Source organism: Phocoena phocoena, chromosome 3 (genome assembly GCF_963924675.1).
Source record: "Phocoena phocoena chromosome 3, mPhoPho1.1, whole genome shotgun sequence".
In the NCBI taxonomy this organism is placed as follows: domain Eukaryota; kingdom Metazoa; phylum Chordata; class Mammalia; order Artiodactyla; family Phocoenidae; genus Phocoena; species Phocoena phocoena.
Window position 1 is genome coordinate 166,254,826 of NC_089221.1, and position 27,494 is coordinate 166,282,319.

Below are 27,494 nucleotides of genomic sequence, written 5' to 3' on the forward strand. Positions count from 1 at the left end.
TTTATGATTAATGCGCCTCTGGACATCCTTGCTTGTGTGTGAATTATTAGTGTACCTTTCCTGTGGGACTTGTGTTACCCTGTCCCCTTGTGATGTTATTTGTGTGTCTTGGTGTCGGCCTGTCTCCATGGACACCCCCCTGCCATCCCAAACTCCCTCTGGGCCCCGTAGTGCGTGTGGGGTAGGGAGTAGGGGTTTAGGGCCTCCTTCGCAGGTGAGGCCCCGCCCGTGCCCGCCTCCGCAGGCCGCGGGGATGGTGCGCGCCAGGCCTGACATTGCACCCAACCTCTCTGTAGTCTTGGGGCAGGCAGCCCATGGAGCCGGGGCTGCTGCGGCCAGCGCCAGTGAGCGAGGTCATCGTCCTGCATTACAACTACACCGGGAAGCTCCGCGGTGCGCGCTACCAGCCCGGCGCGGGGCTGCGCGCCGACGCCGTCGTGTGCCTGGCCGTGTGCGCGTTCATCGTACTCGAGAACTTGGCCGTGCTGATCGTGCTCGGACGCCACCCGCGCTTCCATGCGCCCATGTTCCTGCTCCTGGGTAGCCTCACGCTGTCCGACCTGCTGGCGGGCGCCGCCTATGCAGCCAACATCCTGTTGTCGGGGCCTCTCACGCTGCGCCTGTCGCCCGCGCTCTGGTTCGCTCGTGAGGGTGGCGTCTTCGTGGCGCTCGCCGCGTCCGTGCTGAGCCTCTTGGCCATCGCGCTCGAGCGCCTCCTCACCATGGAGCGCCGGGGACCCGGACCCGCTCCCTCAGCTCGTCGGGGGCGCACGCTGGCGCTGGCGGCCGCGGCCTGGGGCGTGTCGCTGCTCCTCGGGCTACTGCCCGCGCTCGGCTGGAATTGTCTCGGCCGTCTGGACGCCTGCTCCACGGTCCTGCCGCTCTACGCTAAGGCCTACGTGCTCTTCTGCGTGCTCGCCTTTGTTGGCATCCTGGCTGCCATCTGCGCACTCTACGCGCGGATCTACTGCCAAGTGCGCTCCAAAGCGCGGCGCCTGGGGGCCCACCCCGGGGCTGGCGAGGGCGCCTCGACCCGCGCACGCCGCACGCCGCGCTCGCTGGCTTTGTTGCGCACACTCAGCGTGGTGCTCCTGGCCTTCGTGGCTTGTTGGGGACCGCTCTTCCTGCTGCTCTTGCTGGACGTGGCGTGCCCGGCGCGCGCCTGCCCTGTGCTCCTGCAGGCGGACCCCTTCCTGGGCCTGGCCATGGCCAACTCGCTTCTGAACCCCATCATCTACACGTTCACCAACCACGACATGCGCCAAGCGCTCCTGCGCCTTCTCTGCTGCGGCCGCCGCTGTTGCAGCCTAGGCCCGGGTGCCTCCCAGCCGTCGGGGAGCCCCCCTGGGGCTTCGGGCGGCCTGCAGCGCTGGCTGCCTCCTGGCCTGGATGGCAGCTCCAGCCACTCCGAGCGCTCGTCACCCCAGCGGGACGGGCTGGACACCAGCGGCTCGACAGGCAGCCCTGGCGCGCTCACAGCCGCCTGGACCCTGGTACCCCCTCCGGCCGCAGACTGACGCCCTTTGGTCCGCCACTGGCCTCCCTAAGAGCTCTTTCGCAGACTTTCTTGCTAAATTAAGGAATTTATAGGAAAAGCAGCTGAAGATGGTGGAGGCAGAAAAGACGCAGGAGAATGTATTTTATTGACGCTAAACCCCACGGCAATGAACAAAACAGACAAAAATCCCTTCCCTTGTGGGATTGATGTTCTGGTGGCGGACATAGACAATAACGGAATGAAGAGGTATGGAGATAATTCCAGTGACAATACACTGGTGCGATGGTGGTCAGGGGACGCCCCTCTGCAGAGGTGGTAACATGTGACGTGAGATGGACTGTCCCGGGAACTTCTGAAGGAAGATCATTTCAGGGTGGGGCTGCAAAGGCCCTGAGCCTAGAATATGCCTGTGTGTTCTCTGAAAAGCACATATGTCAATGTGGCTGGAGCAGAGGACGGAGAGGGAGAGTGGGAGGAAACAAAGGCAGGGGGATAATGGGACAGATGGGGCAGGGACTTATGAGCCCAGGGGAGGACTTTCTTTTGCTCTGAGTGAAGTGGGTTCATGGAGCGTTCTAGGCAGAGGAGGGACTTAATCTGGCTCACGTGTTTACAGATGCCTCTGGTCTCTGTGGAGGGTGAAGCTAGGAGAACAAGGTGATGGTGACTGCACTGGCCTAGGGGAGTGGTGATAAGGAATCAGACCGTGTGGATTCTCCATGGATTTGGGAGGTATTGGACAGAATTCCAGAGGAAATTGGGGGTGGGGGAGAAAGGAGTCAAGGACAACTCTTCACTCGAGATGAGAGACCAAAGACAGGGCACCCTAAAATTTGACTCTAGGAGACTCAGCCAATTCCTATCTGAAACAAGATTTCTTTGAATGTGGTGTCAGATCCTTCATAAAGAATAAAAATACAATCGAATAATAAAAGTGATCACAGTTTATTGTGCCTGGATAGTCGCCCCATAGTGCTAGGCCCAGGACAGGCCTTTTTCTCACCCTTACTGCAACCTTTCAAGGTAGGTTTCCTCACCCCCATTTGACAGATGAGGAAACTCCAAGGACAAAGTACCTTGTCCCAGTGTCTGAGCCAGGATACAAGACCAGGTGGTCAGGCTCCAAGGTCCGAGGAGGCGCAGGCTTGATGTCTGGTCCCTCTGGAGGGGTCTGTTAAGGCCAAGAAGACACTCCCTCCTTCAAGGGTCTGCATTTTCGGCCAGGGGCGATCCTAGGGCCCCGTTTGTTCCCATAAAAGGCTCCAGGAGCGGAGGCCGCGTCTGCCAGCTGTCCCCAGCCCCCAGGTGTCCCCAGGCGTATTCCTAACCTCTGTGCGGAGGGGCTGGAGGGAGAGGGGCGGGGTGGGTGTGGGGAAAGGATTGGGGGCTTCGGGCTCAGATTGCGGCACGCCACCTGCCGGGAAACATCGGAACTGCAGGCAGCCGTAAGTAAAGATCGCGGTGTGTTTTGGGGCGTGGAGCGGGGGCTGACGCCTGCAGACCGTACGCACGGGGAAACAACCTACTTGCTGGCACACAAACACACTCAAACCTGGGGTCGCCTCCCAGGGCACTTCGAGAACTGGACCCAATCTCCCACCTGGCCTGGTTCCCCTATCCCCAGGCTCCTGTTATCTTCCGGGGCAACCTGAGACACCCCACCCCATTGTTCAGTTGTGTGATAGTGTGACAGTAGACGAGTTATTCACTTGTTCACATCTTACAAAATTCAAAAAGCACCAGTTCCCCCTCCTGGATGCATACACTATTGGGAAACTTCCAGAGCTATTCTGTGGATAAATGAGCTGAAATGTAAATACACCTCTCTCGTTTTACACTTTAGCACTGCTCTCCACCTTGCTTTGATCACTTAATAGTATATCTTGGAAATTGTCGCACATCTAGATTTTGTACTGTGTTAATTGGCTCTGGCTGCCATAACAAATACCATAGTCTAGGTGGCTTAAACAGCCAAAATTTATTTCTCACAGTTCTGGAGGCTGGAAGTCCAAGATCAAGGTGTCAGCATGGTTGGGTTCCGGTGAGTGCTCTCTTCCTGGCTTGTAGACAGCTGCCTTCTGCTGTGTCCTCACACTGTGGAGAAAGAGAGCAAGCTCTCTGGTGTCTCCTCTGATAAGGGCACTCATGCCATCACGAGGGCCCCACCCTCAAGTCCTCATCTAAACCTGATTACCTTTCTAAATCCCCATCTCCAAATACCATCACCTTGGGGGTTAGGGCTTCAAAATATGATGATGGGGGGGCACAATTCAGTCCATAGTACTTTTTTCTTTTTTTCCACATTAAAAAAAATCGAAGTAAACATGTCTTGCTTCTTTTCACTGGCTGCATGGTATTTCACAGCATAGACATACCACCACTTATTATACCAGGGCCCTAGGGAGGGACGCGTGTTGAGTCCAACACCTTGCCTTTATACACAGTGTGGCAATAAACATCTGTGTACACACATCCTCCTGCACCTGTGCCAGTGTACCTTGGATAAATTTCTACCCGTGGCACTGCTGGGTCACAGGTCTTGTAGATGTTATTTTGAGATACCGGAGGTTTCTTTCGGCCTGTGGAGAAGGGTGCGGGTTTCCTCACAGTCTCAGTCACTCCCTGTACAGTATTTGCCGGCTATGCTATTGCGCCCCCTCTGGAGCTACCCAGAACTGCAGCTTCACGCAACTGGAATGGGAGGATGCGGGGAGGAACCCCACTCCAGCCTCGGACACCGGATTAATCCCAGACCCTGAGCAGGGAGGCTGAATCTTCCAGGTTCACCCCGGAAGCGGGTGGAATCCTTTCTTAGACCAACATCTGTTCAGCCTAGTGTTTCATATAGATGGACTCTTTTTAAAAAACTTAAATACATTTACTTAAAAACTAACTTTATATCACAAACAGCATAAATGGCAAATCAGTATCACTTGCCATGAAAAATAACAATCCATATTTATTGGGCCCTAGCGTTCTCCTTTAGTTCTCCCGATAACCTAGCAGGTATTAACATTTTACAGGGAGGAAACTGAAGCATGGAGAGGTTAAATTATGGGCCCACCAGCACAGAGCTAGAGAGTGGCAAAGCAGTTGTTCGAATGCCCGCCCGCGAGCTCCACGCGCCTCTAGACTGGAGATAAAAAATAAAGACAATGCAAATCCAAGTAGGTAGACAATTCTGGCTGGATCCTGCGGCCGCCTTAATGTGAGGCCTGCACTGTGTGGAGTTAAAGGGAGAACAGGTCGTGGAGCGCAGACCTGCGCTGACACGACGAAACCCGGCGGATGGAAGGGGCTGCGAAGGAGGGACGGGCCGGGTGGGCTTGGCCATGTGCCCTCGCCCGACGCCCCATTCCTCGCTCATGGGCGCCGGGCACCTGCGGGAAGGGCGGGGAATCGCGACTCCTTCCCCGCTGCGCCCTCTCCCTGCCTCCTTCCCGGGCGTCCCGAGGCTACCCCCATTCGACGGCCGCAATCCCGCAGGCCCCGCCGCCCCAAAGCCGAGGCCCCCCACACGGCGGAAGCTCCCGCGGGACCCTGACAGTGAAGGTTAGGCTGGAGCCTCGCCCGAGCGGGCCACGGCCCCTCGGGCTTCCCGGAAGCTCGGTGCGCGGGTGGCACCACCGTACCCGGAGACACCGCCGCGCCCCTGGCATCCCCACCCCGCCTCGAGAGCAGCGGAGGCTACGCAGAGACGCAGGTGAGCGCGCCGGCGGCGGCAGCGGCGGGGTGGGGTGTCCACTGATCCCTGGTGCGGGGAAGCGCTGGGCCTCGAACCTGGGGCTCATTCTCCGCGGCTCCGACCACGCGGCTGGGTGCGCTGCGATCCTTGGCCCCGCCGCAATGACCGGCGCTGTGGTCGCCGCGCTGGGGCTGCGTAACAGGGCGACAGCTAGCGTGGGCGGGTGAGGGGGGAGCGGCCCTGCCGCGGGAGGCCTGGGGCCGCGGGGACTTTTATTCTGACACGGCCGGCGCCCGGCTCTGCTTAGTCATGGTGACCTGCGCGCGTTCCGCGCCTCCCCCCTGCGCACTGCGATGGAGGCGCCCGGGCCTGGGCGACGGAGGCGGAGCCCGAGCGCGGCCATGGCGGGGTGAGTGGGGCGGCCAGCGCCCGGGCTGAGGGCGCCACGGGCCGTGAGCGCCCTGCGGCCGTGCCCGGGGGCCAGAGAACCGGGAGATGCGGGACCGGTCTCGGGGTTCCCGCGGCTCCGCGGAGGGCCAGGAGGGCGCGGCTCGAGTCCTATCCTTTTGTTGGACGGCGCGACTCGCGGGGTGGCCCGGGAGCGACGCAAGCCGAGCGAGAGGCCCAGGGAGCGCCGCTCGGACGGAGGCCCGGGGACCCCGGGGCGTTGGGGGGCTTGGTTTGCGCCCTGGGGCTGGCAGTGGAGAGGCCGCGGCGGGGTCACTTCCTCCCTTCTCCAGGCCTTGGAGGCTCAGGCGGGACATGCGCAGTCCCCCACTTACCGCTTCTTGGGGGGAAGTGCCCGGTGCACAGGGGGCACCGTTGACCCATTGGCCAAAGACCGAGAGGCAGGCCTGGGTCTCGGCTGGGGAGAGGCGGCCAAGCGGCATCCAGGGCCCGGTGGAGGAGGGTGCTCTGGCAGGGACAGTGGAGTGGGCAGTCAGCCAGCCACAGCTTACTGACCTCTGCGGGGTGCCAGGCCCCAGGCAGGATGCAGGGGAGGCACATGAGAGGGTGGGCATAACCCTGACCTACACAGGTCTACCTGCTCTCTGAAGCCTGGGGCTTAGGGCCAGAGGAACAGGCCATCCTTCAACAAGCAAGCAAAGGAGCTCCTTTCCATTCTTGACAAGTGCTGTGATGGAAATAAAACAGGGAGGAGGTGACTCTGAGTTGAGCCCAGAAAAAGATAAGATGAAGAACCCAGGGAGCCTCTTGCAGACCCTCCCCCCGGCCCCCAACGCCACTCCCCACAGGACTTTTCAAAGCATAATTCATGCCCTGGCCCTCCAGACTCCACAGGGTTCACCGAAAGCCTCCCTTCACTAGTCAGTCTCTCTCATTACACTCCTCCCTGATTCTCTAGATTGTCTCTCATCATTCTGCCTCTGAGCCTTTGCACTTGCTGTTCCCTCTGCCTGGAAAACTAACTCCCACCCCCAGCTTCTTCATACGTTCATCCTTCTGGTCTCAGCTCCAACAGAGGCCTGGACTACCTGATTTAAAAAAAACTGCCCCCATATGACACTGTCCCAATGCTGTTGTCATTTTCTTCATAACCCCAGTTTCTGCTCCAGTCTTGCTTATTTTACTTATGGCCCTTCCCTCCCCAGTGTCAGCACCAGCGGGGCACAGTGCATTTCTGTCTTGGTCACTGCTGTGTCCTTGGTGCCTAGAACAGTGCCTGGCACACAGTAGGTGCTCAATAAATGTTGGTGAGGTGAATGAAGGAATGAGTTGGACATGTCCTAGGAAGGGAGGGGCCACCAGAGAGCTGGAACAGAATGAGCAAAGGGAAGAGGTGGACAGGAGCTGACTGTGAAGGGCTTTGCAAGCCATTGAAGAATTTGGTTTTATTCTTCATGCCACAGGGAGTTGTAGGGGGATTCTGAGCAGGGGAGGGACACCATCTGACCTATGATTTAGGCTGGACCCTCGGGCTGGTGAGGCCATGGGGCAGTTAGGGAGTGCAAGTGCACACTGCTTCACCTGTACTTAGGAAGGAAAACTGGTCTAGGAGTTACTTTATCTTAGAAAAGAAGGCCTGGCCCCAGGCCCTCCCCCCAGCCCTGTGCTCTCCCTCCTCCAGGCCCCTGAGTGCCAGTGGTGGTGTTGTCCCTTGTCACCTGGAACCCCATGCAGCTGGAACCCGGGCCTAGTGGGGCTGGGGCCCACACCCAATTCCTACCCCTGAGGTCACAGCGCCCTGAGGGGGCAGGGGACACGGTGATGTACGCCTCCACCGAGTGCAAGGCCGAGGTGACGCCCTCCCAGCACGGCAACCGCACCTTTAGCTACACCCTGGAGGATCACACCAAGCAGGCCTTCGGCATCATGAACGAACTGCGGCTCAGCCAGCAGCTGTGTGATGTCACACTGCAGGTCAAGTACCAGGACGCACCAGCCGCCCAGTTCATGGCCCACAAGGTGGTGCTGGCCTCATCCAGCCCCGTCTTCAAGGCCATGTTCACCAATGGGCTGCGGGAGCAGGGCATGGAGGTGGTGTCCATTGAGGGCATCCACCCCAAGGTCATGGAGCGCCTCATTGAGTTCGCCTACACGGCCTCCATCTCCATGGGTGAGAAGTGTGTGCTCCATGTCATGAACGGTGCCGTCATGTACCAGATTGACAGCGTGGTCCGCGCCTGCAGCGACTTCCTGGTGCAGCAGCTGGATCCCAGCAACGCCATTGGCATCGCCAACTTCGCCGAGCAGATCGGCTGTACTGAGCTGCATCAGCGTGCCCGAGAGTACATCTACATGCACTTTGGGGAGGTGAGCGAGGGGAGGGGACGTGGAGCCAGGGCTTGGGAGCAGCATCAGAAGGACCAGGGAACAGACAGGTGGTCATCACTGTCTCCCCTTAAGATGTGAAGGGTCAAGGCGAGAAGCTGGAGAAACATGGGGTTCTGGTTTCCTAGTCTACATATCTGGGGCAACTCTGGGAAACAGCGAGGAAAGTGAGGCCTTCACGGGTTTCTGGGCCCCCTGGTCTCTCTGGGGTCAAAGGTGGGGATAGGGTGCAGTGAATATGTTGGCAGTTCCATCCTGGTGTGCTGAGCAGGGCCTGACCTTTCAGTCAGTCCGCCATTATATATTGAACACCCATGGCATGCTGTTGACTGCAAGTATGACCCTTACACATGTTTTCTTTGGTCCACGGAGTGTTGTCCTAGCACTATGCTTTGTTTCGTTTTCGTTTTTAAGTGGAGGAAGTTGTGAATAGAGAAAATAAGTGCTTGTTTAGCACTTGCTATGGGCCAGCCCCTGTTCTAAGTGATTTTCATCCTTTAAATCACTGAATCTTCCCAGCTCTCCTAGGAGGAGGTGTGCTTTAGAGTGCCTTCTTGGAAGTTTTCAAAGTCATCCTCCAGTGGCTGGGACCAGCTGGGGTGGACACTACCCTGATCCCCACTCCTCTTCTTCTCTACCACCTTGGGGGTTGTCCAGATGCTCCAAGAAGCTCTGGCATTAGTCCTAAGGCCTGTGGCTTCCAGGAAGGTGGTCCAAGAGCAAGGCTCTCCCACTGACCTGCACAGCATTGGTTTCAAGGGATTGCATGGGCTTGTGGGTACCAGAAAATTGGGAACCCGCTTATGTGGGGTGACTGAAATTATTTATATAGACCAGTGCCTGGCAAGAAATATTTACCCCAGGAGTAGCCCTGCTATGAGATAGCTACTAATTTAATCTCCTTTTTATAGAGGAAGAAAACCAAGACCTGGAATGTTTCAGATCTTTGCCCAAAGTCACACAGTTAGAAAGTAGTAGGCCGAAATTGCAACTCAGGCTGTTTTCTTCGAGCCTGAACTTTTTTTTCTTTCTAGAATATTCTATTGCTATTGCCTTTGTAGTCTGTCTGCTATTTTGAAAAGTAATTTCCTTAAAAGAAAAGGGTAACCTTATAGTTCAAATACAAAATCATACAAAACGGTACACGGTACATTGTGTCCTTGCCCATTTGCCTGAGTACTTGTGTATTACACGCTTGGCTCATGTAATGTAACTCATTTGATCCTCACAAACTGTGAGGTTCGTACTATTCAAATCCCCATTTCACACCTGAGGAAGCTGAGGTCGTCAGAGGCAGGTTGAGTGACTTGTCCAAGGTCATAGCACTGTTGAAGGGCGGGCTGGGGGGGTGGGGAGGTGGAGAGAGACATGTAAGTCAGCCCGTCACACAAATGCCCTCTGCAGGTGGCCAAGCAAGAGGAGTTCTTCAACCTGTCCCACTGCCAGCTGGTGACCCTCATCAGCCGGGATGATCTGAACGTGCGCTGCGAGTCTGAGGTCTTCCACGCCTGTATCAACTGGGTCAAGTACGACTGCGAGCAGCGGCGCTTCTACGTGCAGGCGCTGCTGCGGGCTGTGCGCTGCCACTCGCTCACACCCCACTTCCTGCAGATGCAGCTGCAGAAGTGCGAGATCCTGCAGTCGGACTCCCGCTGCAAGGACTACCTGGTGAAGATCTTCCAGGAGCTCACCCTGCACAAGCCCACCCAGGTGATGCCCTGCCGGGCGCCCAAGGTGGGCCGGCTCATCTACACGGCCGGCGGTTACTTCCGCCAGTCACTCAGCTACTTGGAGGCCTACAACCCCAGTGATGGCACCTGGCTCCGGTTGGCGGACCTGCAGGTGCCAAGGAGCGGGCTGGCGGGCTGTGTGGTAGGTGGGCTGCTGTATGCCGTGGGTGGCCGGAACAACTCCCCCGATGGCAACACCGACTCCAGCGCCCTGGACTGCTACAACCCCATGACCAACCAGTGGTCGCCCTGCGCCTCCATGAGCGTACCTCGAAACCGAATCGGGGTTGGGGTCATCGATGGGCACATCTATGCTGTCGGCGGCTCCCATGGCTGTATCCACCACAACAGTGTGGAGAGGTGAGTGGCGGCGTCTGGAGGGGTGGGCTCCAAGGGTTCCACTGCTGACAGGTCCCAAACCATTGGGATCTGGCGGTTCCCCCTGTTATTGAGTGCTTTTCTCTGTGCCTTGCCTTCAGGGAGTGGAAGCCTCAAGGTGAAGCTAAACTCCTGGGAGATTTATGGTCGTGACCTTGGATGCTGGGTCTGGGCCTGGGAACTGTTTACAGGGCCACCACAAATGCACACAGCAACTTTATGCAGCTTTGGAAAAAGTCCCATCAGTTTGAAATTGTTGTAATATGCTGATTTTGTTAAAACGTGACACCTCACTGCCATCTGTCCACAAATTGTTGTAATAAACATATGTATGAGGCCTGCTACATGCTAGGTCCCCCCTTAGATGTGGTGCCCTTGTGCAGTACACAGTCTGCACAACTGTGCGTGGTGACCCTGTGTTTAGAGGCCAAGTATTTTGGGCTTTTGACTCTCCTATAGCCGCGTCCTCTGCCTTCTTGTTTTCCAGAGGTGTGAGCCAGAATACAGTTCTCACCTGGAACTTGTTAAAACAAACTCCCTGGCCCACGACAGGGGATGCTGGAGATCTGGCATTGGTGGGTTTGGAGTGAGGCTGGGGAGTAGGAATTTTAATCAAACACCCCAGAGGCTTCTAATGTACACGGTCTGTGAATAGGATGACGAGATGGTGCATCACCCTCGACAGGCCACTTTCGAGAAGAAAAGGGGCCCTATGAATTATTCTGGGAGCACAGGCCTGAACTGGAAGTGCCTGGGCCAACTGGGACATATGGTTACTCCGTCTTTGAGCATCATACTTTGAGAAGAACCATGCCAGGGGGTAGCCTAGTTGTTAGGACTGGGGTTCAGGTGTCCAAGAGAGCTGGATCAAACCCCAGGTCTGCCACTTCCTGGGTGACCCTGAGTATGCCATCTCACCTCTCTGTGCCTCTGTCTTGTCATCTGTGAGGTGGGGGACAATAGCGAGGACTCCTTTCCCCACCAGGCTGTGTGGGGCTTTGGTGAGATAACACACATAACACTCAGCACAGGCAGTGGTATGATGGAGCCATTGGGGTCCAACAGATGTGCGTGTGACCTTGAGCAGATGGTGGCTGTGAACCTCAGTTTCCTCATCTGGAAAATGGATCTCCTGATAACTTGTGTTTTGGGGAATCCTTGTGAGAATTAAAGAGTTCAAGTGCCTAAAGACGTAGCAGAATGTCAGTGGGGGTCAGTGTTCCAGGTCAGCTGTGGTTGCTGCTGTCACTGTTACTATGTCGTTGCAGGTATGAGCCAGAGCGGGATGAGTGGCACTTGGTGGCCCCAATGCTGACACGAAGGATCGGGGTGGGAGTGGCTGTCCTCAACCGTCTACTCTACGCGGTCGGGGGCTTTGACGGGACGAACCGCCTTAACTCAGCCGAGTGTTACTACCCAGAGAGAAACGAGTGGCGAACGATCACACCCATGAACACCATCCGGAGTGGGGCAGGTGCGCTGGGGCTGCGGGGAGGGGAGAGAAGAGGAACACCTTCCCGCCCCTGGGCGTGAAACTCGGCCAGGCCTCCTGTTTCAGCCTTAAACCCCATGGCACGCACAGGAGAGCTAGATTCTGATAGAGTCCTGGCTCTTCTCTCCCGGCTTTGTTTCTAAAGGGTCACTCGGGAGAGGGGAGAAGGGGGAGGGGAGGGTCCCCCCGCCCAAGAAGGTGGTGGCTGAGGCCCGCAAGGCCAGGCCCCGGGAGTCACCCTCTCTGTGTGGTACCACTTAGGAGTCTGCGTCCTGCACAACTGCATCTATGCTGCGGGGGGCTACGATGGTCAGGACCAGCTGAACAGCGTGGAACGCTACGACGTGGAGACAGAAACATGGACTTTCGTAGCCCCCATGAAGCATCGGCGAAGCGCTCTGGGAATTACTGTGCACCAGGGAAGAATCTATGTTCTCGGTGAGGCCCTGGGGGTGGGGGCCTGGGTGGAGAAGCCTACCTAACCCCATCTTTTAGGGGCAGGCTCCAATCCTGGCAGGAAGGCATCTTGTGGTTTCTTCTCCTCTTTTTCCCCCTGCCCTCGGAGGGAGCAACCATCCCTTCTGCTCTCCCTGCAGGAGGCTACGACGGTCACACATTCTTAGACAGCGTGGAGTGTTACGACCCAGACACGGACACCTGGAGTGAGGTGACCTGCATGACATCTGGCCGGAGTGGAGTTGGCGTCGCTGTCACCATGGAACCCTGCCGGAAGCAGATTGACCAGCAGAACTGTACCTGTTGAGCCACTTTTGTTTCTTGGGCAAAAAAATGTTCTAACCCAGAGTACTGTCGTCTTTGTACAAAAACAGGGACAAAAGAAAAGGCTACAGAGCAAATGCTTGTCCTCCAGGATGGGAGGCTGGGATGCCTCAGTGTTAAAATGACAACTCGAAAGAAAAGGCCAGATTGGGAACCCGTGAGCCCATCAGAGTAGTCCCAGGAATGTCCAAGAGAGCCTGCCCGGGAGGTGGGTGTGGGAAGGGCAGGCCCCCGGGGAGAGGCCCCTACACCTGCTACCCCGAGACCAGACCTGGGTCCCACACCAGCAGCCACCACCTCCCTTTGGGATGAAAGCAGGTGCCGAGGACAGGCTGGTTTTTGTTCCCTGCGTCTTCGTGATTGGTTCTTGGAGGCCTGGGAATGAGCCAACTGAGGCCTCAGGGGCTGAGGCCCCTCCAGAGGTGTGGACCCCGGGGATGGGCCTGTACATAGAAACCATTGGGTATCACTGCCCTGGACAGTCATTTTGTTGATAAGTAACCCTGTAACTTTCCATTGAAAATAAAGAACAAACTAACTAGTGTCTTCCACCCGGGCTCTCAGCTGGAGGTCTTGAACCAGTGGGACGGAAAGGACTCTTCTCCTGAAATGCACTCAAGTCTTCGATTTAGGGCTTGGATTTGAAACCAGTTTGTTATGTCGGCCCATTGAATTTTGATATGTAGGTTATCTTTCTCCCCATGGGCAAACCACACAGGGCTCACTTTGTCACTTTTAGCTGCTTTGCAGACAGTGACCCAACTCCTTGACTCATCTAGGGCTCCCTGAGGTTAACTGCACACGCGAACAGTTTATATTTTAAGGAGGACTATCCCCCGCACACCTTCCAAATTCCGTGAAAGTCCATCCGTCATCTTTATACACTTCAATAATGTAGACCGAGTGTCTGGGACAAAGGGGTTCTTGAGAATTTTCTTAGGCAAAGGCTTCAACAGCCTGGTTCCTTCTGAACTATATGTGTGAACGGAGTATGTGGCCTGGATCTTTCTTCTGCGAGTCAACTCTGTTCGTGCTGGGGGAGTGGAGAAAAGAAGAATGAAGTATGGTCTCAACTATTGGGGATTTCACAGGTTCTTCCAAACAGCTTAGAGGAAGCATTTGATTCCTTCCCTGCCAGGAGCAACAAGAGAAGCCACCACAATGAGAAGCCCGCGCACCGCAATGAAGAGTAGCCCCCGCTCGTGGCAGCTAGAGAGAGCCCGCACGCAGCAATGAAGACCTAACACAGCCAGAAAAAATAAATTTATTAAAAAATACTATACTAATATCAAGAAAAAATAATAATATATTTAAAAAGGTATCCAGTTGGGGAGAAAACAATTTTTATATTAGGTCTCTCTGTTCATGAACTTGGTATATCCGTCTATTTAGTGAAGACTTTGCTGTCCTTCAGGAAAGCTTTATAATTTCTCCATAAAGGGCTTGCAGTAGGTTTTATGGGAGTTTTATAGGCCTTGCTCTTGTCAATGAGATCTTTACTCACTGATCCTTTTAAATTGATATTTCTGTTATGGGGAAGTTGTTGATATAGATGTATTGGTCTTCTGCCAGCTTCTTTCTAGTATCTTTTTTTTTAGCAGATAGTCATCTACAGATAATGATAGTGTAATGTCATCTTCCCAATAGTGCTACAACTCATTTCTTTTCCTTGTCTTACAGCATTAGCTAAGACATCCTATACAATTTTCATTAGTAATGGTAATAGTGGGCATAGTTGTCTTACTTCTAACTATAACGTGACTGCTTCTAATGTTCCACCATTAATTCTGATACTTGCCCAAACATTTTCTGTAATCTGTTCCTTAAGTTTTGCTGGAAACTTTATCAAGTTCAGGAAGCTCCCTCCTATACCTAGTTTGCTACATCTTTTTTAAAATCATAAATGGATGTTGAATTTTCTAGATGTCTCTCATTCACGAGGTGGGTGCCAAGAAACTGCATTTCTAACAAGTTCCCAGTTGATGGCTGTAGCTGCTCGTCCAGGGACCACATTTTGAGACATTGGCGTAGAACAAGAATAATGGGTTAAAGGCAAATTCTGAGAAACAACATTTAAGGAGTAGAGGGATGTAAGAGAAGGCCCGACAGACGCGCAACAGCAGCAGAAAATTACGAGAAAAACGAAGAAATGTACAGTGTCACAGAAGCCAAGTGGTGAAAAATTTGAGCACAAAAAGTTTAAAAGAATCACACTATTAAATACAAAGCGGTTCAGAAAGAGACCTTCAAATGCTCACTGGGTTTGGCGATTGGAAGGTAAGCTTACTAAGAACCATTTTGGTAGAATTGTGAGGGTAAAGCAATAGATTCTGCAGGTGTTTATCGAATGCCTCCTTAGAACAGGCACTGTGCCGAGGAGATAACACTGAATCAGCGAAGGCTGCTGAAAGAAGGAATATCTCTTTTGAGACATTTGGGTGAGAAGAGGCAAAGTACGCATGACAGCTAGAGAGGAACGAAGGGTTCAGGGAGGGTTTGGGGTTTTGTTTTTAAGATTCAGAAGACAGAGCGTGTGTATAAGCTAAGGGGAAGTTCCAGTATAGAAAGAGAAAACAAAGATGAAGGCGAAAGGATGAACTTATAGTGATGATGAGCAAGTAACTTCCCACTCTTAATCAACTGGACAATGTCTAAGATAACTTTCAGCTCTGTGAAGGCCACTGTAGTTCTGGGAGCTAGAGTATCTTGCTTTGTGCTATACAACATACCTTCAATTCAAGGACTATCTTCTCCCTTGGGAGTGAATTCTGGTGCGTTTGTTTGTTTTTTAATTGGGCGAAGGAAGTATTTATTACTTGCAACAAGTAAGGAGAACACTAGGGATCCTGGTTTTAAAATAGAAATGTTAGTGAGAATATACAGTATTGCAGAAGATAGAATTTAAGAAAATTTAAAAGAAAAAAGGAGAGAAAACAGACTAGGTTTGAGACCCATATCTGTCACTTACTAGGTGCAAATCCTCTCTGGGCCTCATTTTCCTGCTCTGTAAAGTGGGGAATAGTAACAGTATTTAGCACCTAGCACACAGTAAGAATGCAATAAATGTAGTATTATTGACTAGGAACGAGATAAGTACTAGAAACCTGAAATGCTAACATTAATCTGAATTATTAAGGTTTTCAAAGTCAGAATGATAATGATAACATTTTATTACCTCAGAGCACTATACCTGCATTACTTAAAATTCCTCACTGGCTCTCATTACCTGTGAAAAAATCAGTGCTTCCACCAACCCACCTGTCTCATTTTATGATGGTTTTGTAGCTCCCCAAGACCCTCAGGGTTGATACAGGAAGTGTGGCCTAAAAGGAGTGCAGCACCCTCTTGTGGGCCTTTGGGTAAAAAACAACTATTTCCAGAGAAGAAAAGGAGCAAGATTGGAGAAGCCCTAGAGTGTAGAATGCCCTGATTTTGGCTTGTTCCTCTTTTTTTTTTTTTTTTTTTTTTTTTTTTTTTTGTGCGGTACGCGGGCCTCTCACTGTTGTGGCCTCTCCCGTTGCGGAGCACAGGCTCCGGACGCGCAGGCTCAGCGGCCATGGCTCACGGGCCCAGCCGCTCCGCGGCACGTGGGATCTTCCTGGACCGGGGCACGAACCCGCGCCCCCTGCATCGGCAGGCGGACTCTCAACCACTGCGCCACCAGGGAAACCCAGTTCCTATTTTTAAAAAAATCAGCATTCTTCAGAACTTCTGGGAAAATTATATTTTTATAAATAAACAAGGACTCTCCCTCCTGTGAGCGCCAGCACCAAATCCACACCTCAGGGTTGTAACTTTGATTTTATTACACCAAATTGTAAGCCGGACACCCAGGAACACTTTTCAGACTACACATCCCAGGATCCCCTGGGATATATTCAGTTGATTTAGACAACATTTGTGGGAAATTCGAAACTGCAGCCCGATGCTGACGTCAGCTACCTCTTTGCCTTCACTTGCCCTCACAGGAAAGATTAATAGCATTGGCCAAGGAGTTGGTGTTTCTTTCTTAAGTCTCAGCTATCGCAGGTGGGTTCTCTTTCGTTTCTAGCCCGTGTCTTTCCCTTACTGATCATATATCACCGTCTCTGACCATCTCCCAGTTCCTCTGAGGATTCACCAAGTGAAGAGATGAGGCGGGAACAACAAATATTTCAGTGCCTACCATATATCCAGACCCTGTGTAGATACAACTGGGAGCAGAAGACATGGTTTCTGCCCTCCTGTAGCCCATGGTCAAGGGCGGTGAGGAGTGGACAGTTATTTGTATTTTATTAATGTACAACCAGAAACCCTGAGAAGTGCTCTAGGAAAAAGTAGCTTGCAGAAGTCATAAACAATGTATTTTTTGCCTTGTATTCATAATTATTCTTCAATTCTTCGTCTTGTTCACCATTTTATTTACTGGCACACAGTAGGGGCTTCACCCATACTTGAACGTTGAGTAGATGAATTCTTGGTCACAATGGATGTATGATAAACATTTGTGAGATTAAATGGAATTGGTGAGGTCACGCAGCTCCTTCTCCAATGGTGTGGATTTCGCCAGCTCTGTGCAAGAGTAGAGCTACTTAGCCTGTTACGATTTTAGTTCAACCCAAGAAGCCCTTTGGACCTTTCTTTACCTGTTATCATCAGATACCTTGGAACGTCATGGAACAGATTAATCCCTCTTTCAGGTAACAGCCTGCATATATCCAGTTGCTGAATAAGTACCTACTGATGATGTCAGGAGCTGTGAGAAGCACTTGATAAATATTTTAAGGCAGCTTTAGATCCTTCCTCCAGCTCCCGTTTTAGGAGAAACAGCCCCAGTTCCTTAAACAATTTCTCATGTGACATGATGAGTTCCTTTATCACCTAGTTTCACTCCCCCGCCCCCAAACGTTTTGAGGGTGATTTGAGTCTTGCCTTCTCCCTCTCCCCAGCTGGGGATAGGAGAGCGCAGGAGGGGGCTTTGGGACTTCTCATGTACGGGGACCACCGAAGCCCTTGCCGGGGGTCCTTCTCGAATTGCAAGGGAGGAAGAGATTACCCTCAGAGAGAAGGGGGATGATGGGTCCTTTCAGGGTGTGGGGATGGCAATGACGACAAGCCCTCAGGAAGGGAGGGGACAATGCCAGACCCCTTCTCAGGAAGGAGGAGCAATACGCGGACCCTTGAGGAAGGCGGGGAATATGACCCTGGGGGTCCCCTTCGGAAAGGATGACATAGGAGGGGACCCCTCAAGAAGAGGGGGTGACGCCAGGGTCGGTCTCCCTCAGGAAGGATAATGCTGGGGCCCCATCAGCAAGGGGCCTGACACCAGGATTCCCTAAAGAAGTGGGAACGACTCTGGCGTCGCTCTCAGAAAGAAGAGACGCTACTAGGGTTCACTTCAGGAGGGCGAGAGGATGCTGGAGTCCCCCTCAGTACGGCAGGAATGACGCTAGGGTACTCTCAGGAAAGGGGGATGACGCCAGGGTCTCCCTAAGAAAATGGGAACGGCGCTGGGGTCTCTCTCAGGAAGGGAGTGACGCCAGGTCCCCTCACCCGCCTCAGGGTTCGTCGCACCTGCCTCGGTCCAAGCTCCTCGGCTCCCTCGGTCATCTGGTTCGAAAAAACGAAGCGGCCGCACCTCTCATTGGCTGCTTTATTGGCTAATGACAGCTACGACAGCCAATCGTAGCTCGCGGAAGAAAATCTCCCGCGCGACTTTGGCACCCCTTCTTCCCAGTCTACGCGCCGCGCGCCTTCATGCCTGCTGTAGTTCTTCAGATCCACTCTAGGGGGCGCACGGGGGTTCGAACACCTAGTCCTACCTCCTTCCTCGCCTGTGACCCATTTTACAGGACAGTACCTACTTAGCAGGGCTGTTACGAGAGCTAAGTGCAATAATTTATGTAAAACAGTGCCTGGCATATGGTAATCGCCTGGCAAACCTGAGCTGTTATTATTTGCATTTTACAGCGAGGGAAACTGAAGCACAGCATGAGTAAGTAATCTGCTCAAACTAACTCAGTCATTAACTGGCAGAGTCGCGACCAGAATCCAGAGTCTGTGTGCTTATCTACTATGCTTCTGTGGCTCCCAGATAACAAATACTGGCTATGTCTTTCCTCTGATTACGAAACAACTTCCCCTTGATTATGAAAGTAATACATGTTCATTGCAAAAATTCAGAAAACATCCAAGACTACAGAACAGAAAACACCAGTGTCTTTTAATCCATTCACTGGAGACTGTAAATATTTTGATGAACAAGCTGCTTTTTCTATGCAGATATGTAGGATGGTATAAAGCAGAACATTTAAAAAATTTTTATTTTTATTTATTTATTTATTTTTGGCTGCATTTGGGTCTTCATTGCTGCGCAGGGGCTTTCTCTAGTTTCTGTGAGCAGGGTCTTGTTGCGGAGCATGGGCTCTAGGCGCGTGGGCTTCAGTAGTTGTGGCTCGTGGGCTCTAGAGCGCAGGCTCAGTATTTGTGGCACACAGACTTAGTTGCTCTGCGGCATGTGGGATCTTCCCCGACCAGGGCTTGAACCCGTGTCCCCTGCATTGGCAGATGGATTCTTAACCACTGCGCCACCAGGGAAGCCCATGCAGAACGGTTTGAAGCCCATTCTTCTCATTGTGAACATCTTGTCATTTCAATAAATACAGACCCACCTCATTGTTTTTATTTTTATTTATATTTATTATATTTTATTTTTTTAATTATTATTTATTTTATCTATTTATTTTGGGCTGTGTTGGGTCTTTGTTGCTGCACACGGGCTTTCTCTAGTTGCAGCGAGTGGGGGCTACGCTTCGTTGCGGTACGCAGGCTTCTCATTGCGGTGGCTTCTCTTCTTGTGGAGCATGGGCTCTAGGCGTGCAGGCTTCAGTAGTTGTGGCACAAGGGCTCAGTAGTTGTGGCTCACGGGCTCTAGAGCGCAGGCTCAGTAGTTGTGGCGCATGGGCTTAGTTGCTCTGCGGCATGTGGGATCTTCCCGGGCCAGGAATCGAACCTGTGTCCCCTGCATTGGTAGGCAGATTCTTAACCACTGCGCCACCAGGGAAGTCCCACCTCATTGTTTTTAATAAGTGCATATTACTCCACCATACAGGAAGCATAATTTCATGACTACCTAGTGTTGGACATCTGGGTTCTTCACAATTCTTCACTATTCTGACCAGCACTAGAATGGGCATTTGGTACCTGCAACTTTAGGTTTTCATCCAACTGGTTCTTCTTTTTTTTCAAACTTTTTTATTGGAGTAAAATTGCTTTACAATGTTGTGTTAGTTTCTGCTGTACAATGAAGCGAATCAGCTGTATATATATCTATAACCCCTCCCTCTTGGACCTCCCTCCCCACCCCCACCCCCATCCCATCCATCTAGGTCATCACAGAGCACTAAGCTGAGCTCCCTGTGCTATACAGCAGGTTCCTACTAGCTATTTTACTCCTGGTAGTGTATTTATGTCAAACCTAATCTCCCAATTCGTCCCACCCTTCCCTTCCCCCAATGTGTCCACATGTCAGTTCTCTACGTCTACGTCGCTATTCCTGCCCTACAAATAGGTTCGTCTGTACCATTTTTTCTAGATGCCACATATATGCGTTAAAATACGAAATTTTCCTCTTTCTGGCTTACTTCACTCAGTATGACAGACTCTAAGTCCATCCACATCTCTACAAATGGCCCAATTTCATTCCTTTTTATGGCTGAGTAATATTCCATTGTATATACATACCACATCTTTATCTATTCATCTATCATTGGACGTTTAAAAAAATTATTTACTTATTAATTTATTGATTTTTGGCTGTGTTGGGTCTTCGTTGTGGTGCACGGGCTTCTCATTGCGGTGGCTTCTCAGCACGGGCTCTAGGCATGTGGGCTTCAGTAGTTGTGGTGCACAAGCTCAGTAGTTGTGGCACACAGGCTTAGTTGCTCCACGGCACGTGGGATCTTACTGGACTAGGGCTCAAACCCGTGTACCCTGCATAGGCAGGTGGATTCTTAACCCCTGGGCCACCAGGGAAGTCCCTGGACATTTTAAAAATAAATTTATTTATTTGTTTTTATTTTTGGCTGTGTTGGGTCTTCGTTGCTGTGCGCGGGCTTTCTCTAGTTGCTCTGGGCGGGGGCTACTATTCGTTGCGGTGTGTGATCTTCTCATTGTCGTGGCTTCTCTTGTGGCAGAGCACGGGTTCTAGGCCTGCGGGCTTCAGTAGGTGTGGTGCACGGGCTTTAGAGCTCAGGCTCAGTAGTTGTGGTGCATGGGCTTCATTGCTCTACGTCATGTGGGATCTTCCTGGGCCAGGGCTCGAACCCGTGTCCCCTGCATTGGCAGGAGGATTCTTAACCACTGCGCCACCAGGGAAGCCCCACTGGACATTTAGGTTGTTTCCATGTCCTGGCTATTGTAAATCGTGCTGCAATGAACACTGTGGTACATGTGTCCTTTTGAATTATGGTTTTCTCAGGGTATATGCCCAGTAGTGGGATTGCTTGGTCATATGGTAGTTCTATTTTTAGTTTTTTAAGGAACCTCCATACTGTTCTCCATAGTGGCTGTATCAATTTACATTCTCACCAACAGTGCAAAAGGGTTCCCTTTTCTCCACACCCTTTCCAGCATATGTTGTTCGTAGATTTTTTGATAATGGCCATTCTGACTGGTGTGAGGTGATACCTCACTGTAGTTTTGATTTGCAAAAATATGGAACGCTTCACGAATTTGTGTGTCATCCTTGTGCAGGGGCCATGCTAATCTTCTCTGTATGGTTCCAATTTTAGTATATGTGCTGCCGAAGTGAGCACCAACTGGTTCTTTAGGATAAATATTTTTAAGAGTGCAACGTCTGCGTCAACATGCATGCACAGTTATGTTTTAGATAAATATTGTCAGACGACTCCTGGAGAGCTGTATGTGCTAATTTCTACCAGCACTAACAAACTATGAAAGTGCTTTGCCCACCCCTGGATGGTCCATCTTTTCATTATTTGCCAATAGGTGAAAAAAGAAAACTCTTCTTTTCATTTTACTTCCATTTTTTTTTTTTTTTTTTTTTTTTTTTGCGGTACGCGGGGCTCTCACTGCTGTGGTCCCTCCCGCTGTGGAGCACAGGCTCCGGACGCCAGCGGCCATGGCTCACGAGCCCAGCCGCTCCTGCGGCATGTGGGATCTTCCCGCACCGGGGCACGAACCCGGGTCCCCTGCATCAGCAGGCGGACTCTCAACCACTGCGCCACCAGGGAAGCCCACTTCCATATATTTTGATGCTGAGAAAGAGGGAGAAATATTACCCACATCTCAGAATTTTGTGCATGTGAACTAAAATAGCGATAATAATATAAAAGTACCAGGCAGCTATCATTGTCAAACAGGCATTGGGTGAAGTGAGATCCCTGCCTTATTTCCCTGAATTTTCTCAACACTGTGAGATCACTTCTCAGCCTCAGTTTCCTCATCTGCAAAATGATAGTACATATCTCAAGAACAGCTGGAAAGTTGATAAAATAATCCGAGTAAAGAGTTTAGCATAAAAAAAAAAAAAAAAAAAAAAAAAAAGAGTTTAGCATAGGGCAGAGCCCTCTAAAGCCTGAGCGAGGTGGAGCCATTTGCCCCAGACCCCTGTAGCTTGCAAGTGGCTGACGTCAACTTCAAAGAATGAACTGACTCCACCCCTTCCCAGGGCCCCCTGTCCTGTTCAGATTACAGGGCTTCTCTGCCCTTGGCCACCTTTCCCTGAGGAAAGATGAACTCCCCAACAGGAGAATTTTAAAGAGCCAGCTGACGGTCACATGCCACCTCTATCCTTTGACCCACATTCTCAGACTGTCACCAAGTCCCAACTCAGGAGGCATGTGGGACATCACTCCTACCCTTTTACACTTGGGAAAACTGAGGCCCAGAGCGAGAAGGCTCACCCAGAGCCGCCCACCTAACCCCTGCAGGCTGGGATTGATACTGTCGCCTCCTGACCCCCAGCCCAACACCCTTTCCCCGACTCTGCTTCCCTTTGAGACACCCTCGGGAAAACAACTGTGTCTCCTCGTTGCTTCTTGCGCAAAATTCAGATTCCCTGGAAACTTCTACCTAGTTTTTCAGCTTTGCTCCGCCCCCCTGGGTTCAGGCTGGCCCCTGCTCCTCTGGCCCAGGATATCTACTATGAATCTTTAAGCCAAAGTTAACTCTCTCGCTTAAGTGCCAATACTGCACAGTCAGATATAGCAGCCATTGGCTAAACGTGGCTACTTAATGTAAAGGAAAATTAAAACTCTAGTTCAATTGCACTAGCCACATTTCAGGTGCTTAATAGCCATGTACGGCTAGTGGCTACCTTATTGGATAGCGCAGACATAGAACATTCTCATCATCATAGAAAGTTTCACTGGACATCCTTCTGTAGTCTGGAACTTTTGTTAACCCCATTTTATAAATGAAACAATTGCAGGTCAGAGAGATCATGCCCAAGGTCACACAGCTAGAACTGGGATCCAAACCAGTCCTTGGCCACTAGAGACAAACAGCAGAGTAGGTGGGTCGGCCTATCCTCAGATCCAGGGAAGCTGCCATCTTTTTTTTTTTTTTTTTCTCAGTATTTTTTATTTGGCTCCGTCGGGTCTTAGTTGTGGTGTGCAGGTTCTTTGTTGCGGCACGCGGGCTCTCTAGTTGTGGCTCTCGGGCCCTAAAGCACGCGGGCTTAGTTGCCTCGCGGCATGTGGGATCTTAATTCCCTGACCAGGGATCGAACCCGCATCCCCTGCATTGGAAGGCAGATTCTTAACCACTGGACCACCAGGGAAGTCCCATCATTTTGTTTCAGAAGACACATGCTGTGAATATATACTGGTCCCACTTTGCTTAACCACTTAAGGACTGTGTGTGTACGTGTGTATCTCTGTTTATTACACACAAGAGGCAGCCCGTATTCTAGTCTGAAAACCTGCATCACAAACACTTCCTCCATCTTTATCTTTATTCACAAGGGAAGGTTTGCTCATTAGCATAATGAATGGCAGAAACGTTTTATTGGTGAAATCGGGGCTTGTTAATTAGGCTGATAAAGGTTGGAAAAATGGGCTCCCAGGGGTGGAGTTAACAGTATTCAAATATGTGGATTGGTTAAAATACCTGAGACTCCCTAGCTCCCCGATCCTGTATGAACTCGTCGGAAAAACAGAGCTAAAATCCGAAGCTGGTCCTGTGTGAACTTGGAGGATTCAGCTTGCCTGAGATACATCGTAAGGTTCATGGGCTTTAGGATAGTCAAGTTTGTTTGTTTGTTTTGGTTTTGGTTTAATGCAGCGTGAGGGCTGCAACACTATCATGGCCAGAATTCATGGAACTTACAGATGTAAATTCTCTTGTGCTAATAAATCAAGTTTAATGTCTGCAGGGCAGAATTTGATCCAAGTGCTTTTATCATGACCTGGCAACCAGATGTTGGAGGCGGGGGTCAGTCAGGTTTCCAGGAATGACTTCGTGGTACCAGGAGAACCCGAGTTGCGTCAGATATGCTCCACGTGAGAGAAACAAGGCTTACCTGGGTCTGCTGGCCTCCAAAAACTGCGTGGTCTGAACCTCCACTTTACAACCTGCAGCCCCTGTGCCTGGACCTGGTCCAGGCCAGGGGGCTGCCTCCCACCAAACTATCTGTACCCCCTTCAAGTTCTATCTGCTTGGGAAGGGGCAGGGACAGAGCCCGCTCATTTTCCCCACCCCTCCCCAGACAGATAGCGAGAGAGACACACACCTTGAGAAACAGGATGGGAAACGAAGCCACATCAGCCAGGAAGATCGGTGAAAGCCTCGGTTTAATTGGAGACAAGATCGAAGGATTGAGTATCCATCAGCAGACCGACTGATCCGACTGACTGATCATCGAGCAGCTCAAGGGGGTCCTGACTCCTCCTCCCCCGCCCCCCGGGGTCCCTGTCCCCAGTTGCCAATCACTCCTGGCCCTGGGGCCGGGGGAGGGGCAGGCTCTGCGCAGTCCTCCCTCACCCGCTCTGATGACATGACTCGCCGTTCAACAACAGCGCTGAGTCCACACTTCCGGGGGTCTATGGTACAGTTTGTATAATACAGCAGGAATGGAGACTCCCATCGGGAGACCCCCAAACCCTCCTTCCCCTGAGTCAGCGGGGGAAGGGCAAGTTTATTTTCCCTTTTTGCCTCTGTAGAATAATTTACAAACCAACCTTACAGTATGTACAAAAAAAAGAAAGAAAGAAAGAAAGAGAAGAAAAGAAACAAAGAAAGAAGGAAAACCAAAGAAAAAAAAAAACAAACAAAAGGCCCACTCCGGTGGCCGGCTGGGACTGAAACTACTTTCGCTACAAAAATGAACCCTGTACAGCATCGTGGGGGTGGGAGCGGGTGGTACTCCCCACAGGGAAGGACAGACAGATGGAAGGCTGGGGGGAGCTGGGGGCTACAGTACCGTGTGCTCCGAACTGGAGGGGAGAGAGATGAGAGAGAGAGGCCGGTCCTGCCCAGCTGCAGAGCCAGGCTGAGGGGCAGAGCGGAAGGGGAAGAGGGGGTCTTTCTTTCCAAACAGCCCCCCATGGCTTGGAGAAAAATGGCCTTGCATCTGTCTGTCGTATTGCTTGGGGGAAGAGCTAGGGGTAGAGGGGGAGGCTTGGCAAGGTGCGGGCAAAGGAGAAATTACCTTGGTTGCCAGGGTGGGAAGGGCTGCCCAGAAAGGGGACGTGGGTGTACACCGTTATTGCTTCCTCCTAGGGCAAAGAGTCGGGGAGGGGGGGTAGGAGGATGCTGGGGAGGGGGCTGTGCCCACGATGGGGGCTCTAGGCCTGGCCCTACTCCACCCAAGGTGCAGGTGGGAGCCACTGCAACCCCCCCTCCTATGGCCGTGGGAATCATTAAGGCAGAAACAAGAGGAGAAGCAGCTGGAAGGAGGGGTGCGGCTCCAAGCCATCCCCCGCCCCCGCAAATGGAGAAAATTCAAACGGAAACCAGACTGGAAGGGAAAAGGGGTGGCCGGTGGAGGGGGGAGGTGGATCACACCCTCCTCAAACGTCAGACCCCAGGTGGGTGGTGTGAATGTCCCTCCAACATCCTACCCCTGCCTCCTAAAATCCCCCCATCTCCCCCCTGCCCGTCCCCCAAGTCAGTATTGCCAGGTTTGTGCAAAATGAGGCTGAAGACTTCTGGGGGGGAGGGCAGAGAGCTCATGGGGCGCCCCCTCCCCGCCCCCAGAGGCCCCGCCCAGAATGGCTATTCCTGGCTGGGTTCTAGAGACCCTCCCAAATTCAGAAGAAAAGTCTGGAGGGAGACCCTACACCAGGTGAAGAGCCCGAAGAGGCCGGAAGACTGAGCCTGTAACCTGGGGCGGGGGTGGGGGGGTGGGGGTGGGTGGGAGGGGGAAGCGGGGGTGGGTCAGAGGAGGGGGTTGGAGCTGGCCGAGGGGAGCTGGGTACAGGAGCATCTACAGTTGCTGTGTTTCATCCTGGGCTTTTTTTGGTTTTTTTTTGTTTTTTTTTTCTAAAAATGTAACAATTAAAATTCCAAAAATAAAATCCCTTCGGGGACCTCAGCCCCTTGTTCCCCAGCCCCCACCTCCAAAAAGAGGCCCCATGGGAGGGGGTGGGGGGAAAGGGGAAAAAAAGAAAAGAGAAAAAACCCCACTTTTCTGTTTTCTTTTTTCTCAGGAGGCCCAAGAGTCTTTGAGGCAGTGGAGGAGGTGGGGGGGTGATGGTGGTGGCGGGAGGCCGGGAGGCCAACGGGGTGTAGAGGCTGAGGCTCAGGTAGGGCCTCCAGCTGACCCCCACCCTCCAGGAGCTGGGAGTGTGGATGGATCCTCGCCCGATGTTTCTGTGCAGGCGCAGCACGCCCTTTTGGCAGCCTGATCCTCTTTTTGGGCCCCCACCTCGGCCGCCGTGGAGGGGAGGCCCAGAAGGCCCGGGTCCTCCTCTGGAGGGGGCGGGGTCCTCAAGACAGGCAGAGGGAGGCTCTCAGGAGACAGGGCAGGGGGGCTGCTGCAGCCTACAGATGCACCTGGGGGTGTGGACGCGTCCTGACCCTTAGCCACACTATCTGCTGAGTCTGCTTGCTGTGTCAAGTACATTTCCTCTACCTCCACCTCCGGAGACTGGTCCTGGCCATCGACCTCCAACGGTTCCTCAGCTGGGAACACGTCCTGGGCGGTGGACAATTCCTGCACTTCAGTTGCACCTGGGGCAGTGGACACCTCCTCCTCTTCTTCCTCCTCCAGTGTCAGCTCAAACTGGAACTTATCCGGTGGAGGGGGGTGGCCTGGTCCCCCGGGCTCCTCCTCGGGTGGTGGCGATGGGCTCTGCCGAATGGCGCTGTAGTACCAGTCCCGGTTGTCCTCCAAAGTGTCCAGGATCTCTTGGGCATCTGGGTGAACCAAGTCGGCCCACGTCTCCCACAGCGGGTGTACAATGTAGTCGATGAAACCCACCTGAGGGAGGGAGAAGGAAGAATAAACCAGGGATCTGCTGGCGCAGATGGCACTGCCGTGCTGCGGGATCTAATACAAAATTTTTTTTAAGTCTCTATTGAATTTGTTACAATATTGCCTCTGTTCTATGTCTTGGTTCCTTGGCCACAAGGCATGTGGGATCCTAGCTCCCCGACCAGGGATCGAACCCACACCAACCCCCGCATTGGAAGGTGAAGACCCAACCACTGGGCCCCAAAGATCCCGCATGCTGCGTGGTGTGGCAAAAAATTTAAAAAAATAAAAGATGTTGATACCCTTGGACCCAGCAATCTTGCTTCTCCAGAGCCACCCTGGAAAAACTCTTGCACAAGTAAGAGAAAAAGAAAAAAAACACGTATGAGATGCAAACAAAAAGTGGAAACACCTCCATATATACATCAGTTGGGCATTAGTTTATTTTTTTTAAGTTATTATTATTGTTTTTGGCCACACCATGCGGCATGTGGGACCTTAGTTCCCTGACATTCCAGGGAGGAATGGTTGGAGCTTCAAGAGCGTCTGTGACCACAAGAGACATCTCTGAGGAGAGAAGCCCCAGGCTTCGCATGATAGAAGAGAAACACTGAAAGTTCTGGGGAGCCAGAGAGAGCCAAATTCCCTTTCTCCAGACTTTCCTTACATAAGAGAAAACAAACAAACAAACAAACCAATAAAGCTTTATCCTGTTTGAG

At 52.2% G+C, this 27,494-nt stretch overlaps 3 protein-coding genes and 1 non-coding gene across 8 annotated transcripts in view; 2 read left to right on the forward strand and 2 right to left on the reverse strand.

Moving 5' to 3' along the window:
* Window positions 1-314: 314 nt before the first annotated feature.
* S1PR5 (sphingosine-1-phosphate receptor 5) lies at window positions 315-1,517 on the forward strand. The gene has a single exon (XM_065875316.1). It carries the CDS (start codon window positions 315-317, stop codon window positions 1,515-1,517), a length of 1,203 nt encoding a protein of 400 aa, XP_065731388.1.
* Window positions 1,518-5,481: 3,964 nt separating this feature from the next.
* Window positions 5,482-12,907, forward strand: KEAP1 (kelch like ECH associated protein 1). The gene is made up of 6 exons (XM_065874051.1): window positions 5,482-5,592; window positions 7,273-7,958; window positions 9,381-10,066; window positions 11,353-11,558; window positions 11,838-12,014; window positions 12,173-12,907. The coding sequence occupies exons 2-6, from the start codon at window positions 7,320-7,322 to the stop codon at window positions 12,337-12,339; spliced, it is 1,875 nt and encodes a 624-aa protein (XP_065730123.1). The 5' UTR covers window positions 5,482-5,592; window positions 7,273-7,319; the 3' UTR covers window positions 12,340-12,907.
* An 8,137-nt stretch (window positions 12,908-21,044) lies between these two features.
* Window positions 21,045-21,151, reverse strand: LOC136121809 (U6 spliceosomal RNA). The gene has a single exon (XR_010655811.1). It is a non-coding gene; the product is annotated as a U6 spliceosomal RNA (small nuclear RNA).
* Window positions 21,152-25,836: 4,685 nt separating this feature from the next.
* PDE4A (phosphodiesterase 4A) overlaps window positions 25,837-27,494 on the reverse strand; it is a 40,099-nt gene continuing 38,441 nt past the window's right edge. For 2 of the 5 annotated variants that reach the window (XM_065873540.1, XM_065873541.1), the window contains one exon: window positions 25,837-26,781. In XM_065873540.1, the coding sequence (XP_065729612.1) occupies window positions 26,101-26,781 (681 nt within the window). In that variant the 3' untranslated portion in view covers window positions 25,837-26,100. The remainder of the gene's footprint in view (window positions 26,782-27,494) is intronic. The other 3 variants (XM_065873539.1, XM_065873538.1, XM_065873542.1) reach the window with 2 other exon arrangements.

Bases quoted from the DNA above. Each gene is read 5' to 3' on its own strand.
- S1PR5 (XM_065875316.1), top strand. From the start codon at position 315: ATGGAGCCGGGGCTGCTGCGGCCAGCGCCAGTGAGCGAGGTCATCGTC.
- KEAP1 (XM_065874051.1), top strand. From the start codon at position 7,320: ATGCAGCTGGAACCCGGGCCTAGTGGGGCTGGGGCCCACACCCAATTC. The intron at 7,959-9,380 runs GTGAGCGAGGGG...TGCCCTCTGCAG, and splicing joins TCTACATGCACTTTGGGGAG to GTGGCCAAGCAAGAGGAGTT. The intron at 11,559-11,837 runs GTGCGCTGGGGC...GGTACCACTTAG, and splicing joins CACCATCCGGAGTGGGGCAG to GAGTCTGCGTCCTGCACAAC.